At 38.9% G+C, this 8,812-nt stretch overlaps 1 gene segment (V, D, J or C); it reads right to left on the reverse strand.

Moving 5' to 3' along the window:
- Positions 1-1,321: 1,321 nt before the first annotated feature.
- Positions 1,322-8,410, reverse strand: LOC106048724 (T-cell receptor beta-1 chain C region-like). The segment is given in 7 exon segments: positions 1,322-1,623; positions 1,960-2,001; positions 2,521-2,627; positions 3,744-3,761; positions 4,192-4,527; positions 5,661-5,806; positions 8,058-8,410. Coding segments are annotated over 6 exon segments (609 nt in total).
- Positions 8,411-8,812: the final 402 nt, after the last annotated feature.

The raw sequence follows: 8,812 nt of genomic DNA on the forward strand, positions 1-8,812 counted from the left end.
CTTCCCCCGTAGGGATAGACGAAAACACCACCTGCACTCCCGCTCCCTCCACCAATCGTCCCAGCCCCCTATAGTCCTGTTTGATGGCCCTGAGGCTTCTCTTTTCAACATCATCGCTGCCAGCCTGGACTATCAAAAGCGGGTAATAGTCAGAGGGGCGAACCAGGTTTGGAAGCTTCCTGGTAACGTCTCTGACCCTGGCCCCAGGGAGGCAGCAGACTTCCCTATGTGTGGGGTCAGGCCGACAAATAGGGCCCTCCGTTCCCCTGAGGAGGGAGCCGCCCACAACAATCACCCTTCTTTCTTTCTTGGTGGAGGCAGTCCTGAGGCGTGGAGTCAACTTCCTCACCTCAGGCATCCTCCCGGGTAGGCTTCCTACCTCATCCTCACCCACGGGTCTCTCGAGCCCCAGGGCCTCAAACCTATTGTTCAAGGGCACCTGGGAAGGCGGTGCCGGCAGGGGCCTGACTTAGACTTAGACTTAGGCAGGGGCCTGATTTAGACTGAGGTTGGATCCATCTTCTCAATTTATGAACTGCTGTAGCACAAAAACTGTTGACAAAGTAGGGATGAAGCATAGGAAGACTGTTAACACAAAATGTACCGCTGGCCATCTAAATACTGCTGTGCATGGGTTGATGATGTCCTAGGTGCTCTAAGATGAAAGAGAGAATGCTCTAGGAGGGAATGGTAAGTTCCAGTTATTTTATTTGGGGTTACTGAATCCAACAGAAAAAAGGCTGCTCCAGCCTCATTCTGTGTCCCTCTGGATGATCAGCATAAAGGTCTGATCAGGAGGGATATACAGTATGGATCCCTCCAGTAGCTGGCCTTAGACATTGTTTGTCTAGGAGCTGGCCCTGGATCCTTGGGCTCCTCACATCCTCACATGCTGGCAGCTGGACGTTTGAGCCCCTGAGGCCTGCAGTCCCACTCCACTCCTTGGTACAGACACTTGGTACAGATACTAACCTCCAGTTATCCCACCTGCACACATACTGGGACCTACATATATGTACTATGCATCTCCCAGCAACTTGACTTAGACATGCAGTCTGTTTGGTATCCCCTCTCTCAGTCACTGGACTGGGCTGTGCAAGCTTCTGAAGCTTGGAGTCCACTCCAGTTGCTGCTATGCAGTATCAGCAGTGGATGAGCCTTCTAATATTCTCATAAGAGATAGACTGCTTCTCTCAGGACTGTCTGTGAATGTTTTTTAATGTGAGTTCCTCACAATACTACAGATCACTGGAACTCGTGGTGTAGGACACTATTGCTACAAAAAATCAAACTAAAAAAAAATAAATCAATTCAAGCTTCTCAAGTGGAACGAAGATAAAACTTTATTCCCAGTTCAAGGAGCTGATGCAACTTGATGCAACTCTCTAATCAACAAGAAGGTGTTAGTTTTAAAGCTATGGCAGAGATATTTTGGATGTCCATGGAAAACCCACCACTGATTACAACATATTAGAAAGAACAGGAGGGAACGGAGAAACACAAGAAACAAGATCTTAGACAGAAGCCTGGATCCTTTATACAGTAAAAAATAGAATTTGCTTTGGTCCTGCTGATGCAATGGAGAGGGTTATTCATTCATTCTGTGTACAGTGTGCCACCAGCCTAAATGAAAACAAAACAGAATGAACAAACAAGAAAAAGCCACAAATACAACAATCTAGGAAATAGTAGACCAGATATATCAGTGTCTAAACTGTTGTGTTTCCTAAGAATATTAACAAAAACGAGCATGTTGTAGCTCTCGGTTTTCACCCTTTCTTTGTAGCAAGAAAGTATCAACCTCTACATATTATTTTCTTACATCCTGACCTAATAGTTTTACACACAGATTTTCACAGATCATTGTGACCCAGTAAAGTACAAACCTACTTCCTCAAGAAGCCTTCAAAAAGGAGACAAAAAAGTCTTGAAAATAATTGAGGTTCTGTTCATACTCACTCTCAGCTCTGTCAGGTCTCTTTTCAAACATACCTCCCAGTCCTGTTTTTAAAGGAACAGATGCTGAGACTTCTACTACTCTTACTGGAATTATCTGCTAGGTGTATGAGAAGCTTATGGATAAAAAGTATTTCATGGCAGTTACTAGCTACTTAAACTTCTCCCACTTCTTCAGATTTATCCCATTCATTGCACATATCTCCTCAAAACCCCTGTTTATTACCTTTACTGCAGCCATGTGTCTCTTTTCAGTGCTTATAGAAAAGTATGATATATATGATATTTCCTTTTTTTACCTTCTAGATAAGTTGTGCATAATTATTCTTCTCTTTTTCCATGTGTTTAAAGAGTATTTCCAGAAGGAATTGCTCTGCTATATAGCACTGATTTTGTTTGAGATGTGGAAAAACAGTAATAGAAAATACATCACTTGCGATTTTTCAAACTAGGAAGGACACAGCTCTGCAGAGCATATGGAGAACACCCCACGCCTGAGACTAGGTTTTGTCTTATGCTTGTACTAGTGAACAAAATCCCCTTGGAAGTGATACACAAGCATACCTTGGCTGTCAACATCAGAGTGCACACCAAAATAGCATACAAGAAGGCTTTCCCACAGAGAATGAGGTAAGTGAGCTTCAGAGAATTTCCATGCAGCATGTAGGACTCTGCAAACCAAATATCATTGGTGTATTGAATTATCATCAACAGGAGAGACTGGATCTAATGTACCTTTAATCAAATAAGAATTCTTGAAATCTTTAACTAAGCAAAGCAAAGGAACTAGAGCCAAATAAATAGCTATGTTAACACCTGTGATAGCACAGGAGATGAAAGAATATTGTGATTCAAAGAACCAAAGGAGAAAATGACCCTAGAAAAGACATAGATTGGCTTTATTCTAAAAGAGTATGTCCTAATTGGGAACATTTAACCACTGTGTTACCACACTTGCTGAAAAACTAGGGTGGTCTTGTTAATCACCCTTAGGAAATGGAATTAAGCTGAATAGCGAGATACAATTTTTTTCACTCATTCTTTTCGGTGGCCTTGTGAATGCTGATATATAAGCAAAGTTTTACTTAGTCCAGAATAACGTGGAATCTACCCTTTCATTCTTACATCTTTTTCACTCTCAAGGTACCGTGGTAGTGTTGAGAGACCAGCCTGATTTCATTTCAGCCTTCAGATACTTGAAGCGGTAAAGAAGTTGGTCAAAATCAAGAATATGTAATTACGAATACATAGAGGAAATAATCATAATTATTCATATGGATATCTTCACAGTTTGACAGAAAGATGTGACTTTTAATAAGAAACATTCTGAATTCAATAATAGGAAATATTAAGAATTCTGGGGTTATAATTTTGAGGTCATAATCACTTGGCTAACTATGATTTCTTTTCTTTCAGGGATTATTTTTCTTCTAGGAAAAAAATAAGCAAGCAGCTTCCCAATAGAAAGCAACATTGAGGACTGGAGAAGATACAAAGAGCAAATGACAGTACAGGAAAGTTCCATTGTTTCTTGTACTATTTCAAAAGGTAAACATAAAGAAGAGCTAAAAAACCAGCTATGTACAACATGCAGGTCCAGCCATTCCTGAGTCTTTTTTTTTTTTTTTAATCTGACATTCATGCTTTTTAGGTGTAGAAGTATAAGTTATTCTTTTATTGGAAATATATATATATATATATATCATGTACCCCTTGTACGTAACATCAGCAAAACTGGAATTGAAATAAATGCAGACATTTATTTGCTTGTGAGGAGACACACGTACCTTCAGTAAGCGCACATCCTGAAAGACAAAAATGAATTGAAAGTTACATTTCTCTTCATTGTGAATATAGCACAAATTTTAGAAGTTTAATTTCACAATATTTATTTTACTATACTATATATTTTACATCAGTATATATTTAGTACACTAAATATATAAATATAGTATAAAATATAAATATAATATATATTATATCATAATAAACATTTTACTATATATTTACACTAAGAAAATCTGAAGAAACCTTTGAAAACCTATAGATATATAATGATAATAATAGAAACACAGGTATGGGAATATGGAAATAGGTACACATTTACATATAATTTGTGCCATGAACACACCACTGTACATAGAAATAAGTAACCCACAGCCTTTTTCCTCCTTTAAGTGATTTCTAGTTTGTACACCATGATGATGATACTCTTATTTTTATTTTTTTACTTACCAGCATCACCATAGATGAATTTGTGTATTGATTCCCGTGTTTCATTCGTAAAAAAATTGGCAACACACTCAAAACGATTCAAAGGGTTGAACCATTCTTGGGCTGAGATTCTCAGTCGGCTGGTCAGTGAATAAGTATTCCCATATGACGTGGAAGTCTCATCTGTCCCCACCCCTTCTGTCCTCTCAGCACCATTCACCTTCCAGACTAGATTGAGGTTGTCGGGGTAGAAACCAGAGGCCAGGCATACCAGTGTGGCCTTGCTCTTCTCTTGGATCTCTTGCTTTGATGGGGAAAAGATGGCCACAGCTGGTGGTATGATTACATCATTCTTCTCTGAAAGAGAAAGCAGTACAGCCCAGAGCCTCCATTATTGTTTTCAGCCAGGAAACTCTTGTAACTGTGCATCATATTTGTGCTGTGTGACTCCTGGTATGTCTGGCCTTTTAACAAATGCCTATTAGACATATTATTATCTGTTAGACAGATAGACATCAAGAAACTGCAAAAATTCACTCGTTGCACAGAAATATAAAAGGCCTGGCTACAGAAATGGAGCACTGTTTGTATTTCTGGTGTTGTCCCTGTCAGAAGAACAGGAAAGCTTATAAGAAGCTGAGCAAACAAAGTAAAGTACCCAAAAGGCCTGTATTTGTAGTAACAGATAAAAGCCTGTGTTGTAAGGCACAAGCATCTTTAGCTGACTGCAGCACATTCCTGGAGTTGTAGTAAGACAGGACTGTTACTTCAGTGTTTACTTCAGAATTATATTTCCATGTCATACCCTAATTGGAGCCCCAGCTGAGGGGTGACCTGAAAAGAAAGAGATAATCTTTCTCACTATCTGAAGTGAATAACTCTTTAGGTAGGTAACCTGAGCCTGCCTGGGGCAAGTTTAGCTCTAGATCTTTACTTGCCATCCTTTTTTAAGACTACGAAATATCTCTTTATGTTATTTATTATTTAGGTTATCCTGGATATGAGAAAACCTCACCTTAGACTTTTCAAAGTAAAGTGAGAATCTATACACTCAGAAAACAAAAGATGTTCCATGTCCTAGAGCATTTAATATTTTTAGTCTCAAGACTGTTTAAGACATTTAATCTTACATATATTTATACATATAAAATATGCAGATATATGTATATCTTATATGTATATCTACAGTCAGAAGGGATGTACAAGGTAACAATGAGATGCTATTCAGAAACTAGGCAGTGACTCTAAAAGCCACCTTTTTATATTTTCTTATATTTGTTATATATTTTACTAGAGTTCCTTTCTTTTATCAAGCTTGATAATTCTGCCAGGTCTGCAGAGTGCACATGGAAACAGAAATTCAGAAAGAACTACGGAGCCAGATAAAGAGTAAACTTTTACTTTTTCCATATGATAGAATTAACAGAGATGTGGCCAGCTGCTCTAGAGAGGTGATTGTCCCTCTCTGCTCTGCCCTTGTGAGGCCCTACTTGGAATACTGTGTCCAGGTCTGGGGAGCCCATCACAAAAAGATGTGGCCTTGTTAGAGCAGGTCCAGGGGAGGGCCATGAGGATGATCAGAGCTCTGGAGCATCTCTCCTATGAAGAAAGGCTGAGAGAGCTGGGGTTGTTCATCCTAGAGAAGAGAAGGTTCCAGGGTGACCTCATTGCAGCTTTTCAAGACTTAAAGTGTGCTTATTAAAAAGATGGAGAGCAACTTTTTGATTGGGCAGATACTAAGACAAGGGAGAATGGTTTTAAACTAATAGAGAGGAAATCTGGATTAGATGTTAGGAGTGAAATTCTTCACTCAGAGGGTGGTGAGGCACTGGAACAGGTTGCCCAGGCAGACTGTGGATGCCCCATCCCTGGAGGTGTTCAAGATCAGGTTGGGCTAGGCCCTGGACAGCCTGGTCTAGTGGGAGATGCCCCTGCCCATGGCAGGGAGGTTGGAATTAGATCGTCTTTAAGGTCCCTTCCAATCCAAACCATTCTATGATTCTACAATACGTTGTGGATGCTCTTCCTGATCATTCCCTCCTTTCTGGAGTGGACATACATAAATAAACAAATTTATCTTGCATAGATCTTGACCCATAAGCCCTGGAGTTTTCTTTCAACTGTTAGCCTTAATCAATGATTGTCAGTGCCTACTCTACAAAGAACCTTAGGGCCCTTCTGTAAAAATATGAGCTCATACAGACCTCAGAAGAGGTAACTAGATAGTTACATATATAACTCACTAGCAAGTTTGGCATTGCTTTCCTTCCAAAAGTAAGGCTGATCACTTTTAGTGCTCCTAGTACATGGTTTGATGATTTATTTTTTTAATCTTAAAATTCTTTCTAGCATAAGTTCATTGTCTCATAGCCCCAGTGGCTAAAGAGTGAAGACCCTGAAACAGATGAGGAGAACAGAAAAGTATAGTGAGAAAGATTCAACATTCTAAAAGAAAAAAAGAAAAAAAGAAAAAAGAGAGAGAGAGAGAGAAGGAGGAAGGCAGTGAAAAAGGCTGACAGGAAAGATGACAAAAGTATTGGAAAAAACAAAAAAGCCAGAGATGAGCATGCTTGAAATGGAATAAGGAATAAGGAGACTGATACAAGCAAGAGCAAAGAGAATTAGAAAACTATGTATCAACAGCCCATTCTGTTCTGATCTTCCACATTGGTCATGGAAGGTCACTGGTGCAATGCTTAATCACTGTCATACATAAATACATGTATACACTGTTAAACATTCTTCATCCATCTAAGAGAAAAAGTATCACAGTTCTCCCATTCCCGTAATAGCAAGATCATTTTAATAATATCTTGCTGTTTTTCACCTCTATTCCCATTTGAAAATCATCTGTGTATATGTTATGTATCATTAATGCAAGGAAAGTTTTCAAATGTCCTTCACATTTAGCTTACGTGTAACTCTGAACACAGTGTCAACTCTAAATATAACTGGTACACTCAAAAAGCACAGGTGTACACCATTATATAGTAACACAGAGAGTCCTTGTGCTGTTTTTGTCAGCTACTTAGTTCCTCAAAATGGGAATGTTTAAAGGATCAAACCCATGTGTATTTCTACAGTTTGCTGTTAGAGCTGGCAGTGGCAGAGGGAACAGGTTTTTTCGTCCTGTGATTCCAAAATGCTCAACAGAGCAGCCTTGATGTTAAGGGCAGATGTTATTAATAGAGCAGGTGATGTTAAATCCTTTCCTTGGAGGGGAGAAGGCAGAGAAAACATATAGGGAAGAAGAGAATGAGTAGCAGAGAAAAGTGCACTTCCTCTCAGAAAAGTAAGAGAAAGAGAATACAGACTTTTTTTAATATCTTTTTTAACAGTGAAAAAGAATGTTAAAAGGAAACAGTGTCCCAGTGCAATTTTAGGCAGCCTGCCTACCATCTATGGAGATGGAAGCAAAATACCAGCAAGACTGCTCCTTCCCTGCCTGATTCAGCCACCACAAGCATACAAACAGTAAACTTGGCTGTATCTCTGAAATTTTGCTTTTGGTTGTTAGACAGCAAAGCAGAAGAACTGAAAAAAAAAAAAAAAAACCAAGAAAAAAAAAGGACCCTTCATTTTCAAACTCTGTAATGTTTTCTTGAACAATGGGAGCAGTGTTTTTTTTCCCTTACTCCCATCATGAATTTCACAGTCAGGGTAGACAGAACACCATAAGCCAAAAGAGAAAACAATCTTAAAATTGGTGCCTGCAAACCCTACACTTTTATATCAGAACATCTGTTTCTAATAAACAACGAATAAATCATTAATCCTGTCATCATGGATGAGCGAAAAATGGTCATTATTTTGCTGTGAATTAAGAATGCTCTTGTCCCCTAAAACAGTATTACACACATAATACAGAGATCTGATTTTTGTCTTACCTATGACTGTGAGTTTTGTCCCAGTGCCAAAGAACAGTTTTTCATAATTCACACTATTTTGCAGCTGCAGTAAAACCTCTCTGCTACTGTCAGTCCTCTGAGCCAAACCTCTGGACTAACCCTCCCTCATGCAGAACTAGCAAATACTGAAACACGGAGCTCATTAATTCATGGTCCCCTAAAAAAAAATGTGTAAAGGAACAGCAAGTACATCTGTGTGTCTGATCCAGTGAAACCAATCCAAGAAATAACTCTTCCAGAGCTCTCTGCTTCAGGCTCAGGTGAATCAGCTTAGGTGAACCATTTCTTTAGAGGACACATGCCATGTTAGAAAATATTTCTCAGATGCAGACAGAGCAATTTTCATTGCTTATTTTCTGCTGAACAGACTCAGTTCCTTATTTCCTCATTTTCTTTCAGTCTTGTGAATATTACTCTCTTGTAAAATAAATATTTTTTAACGTACATAATAGTTTGTAGTATCAATACTCAATCATGGGTTTGTGTAATATTTCCATCAGCACCACTGATTTGCACTGTATTTATTTTTTTTTTTTTAATGGCTGATCATGTCTGAGGAAGAGCCTCCATTTTTCCTATGAAGACTAAAATTTATCACTTGAAAGCATTTTTCTCTGCAGGGAGGGGTCTGGTATAAAAATGTGAGGTTCTTCTAATTCCAGGAATAATAATAATGAGAAGAAGAGATCACCATCATTAATCAGTCTCAGAAACAGGCTTGCTTTCCCTTGGAT

This window comes from Anser cygnoides, chromosome 1 (assembly GCF_040182565.1).
Source record: "Anser cygnoides isolate HZ-2024a breed goose chromosome 1, Taihu_goose_T2T_genome, whole genome shotgun sequence".
Lineage (NCBI taxonomy): Eukaryota > Metazoa > Chordata > Aves > Anseriformes > Anatidae > Anser > Anser cygnoides.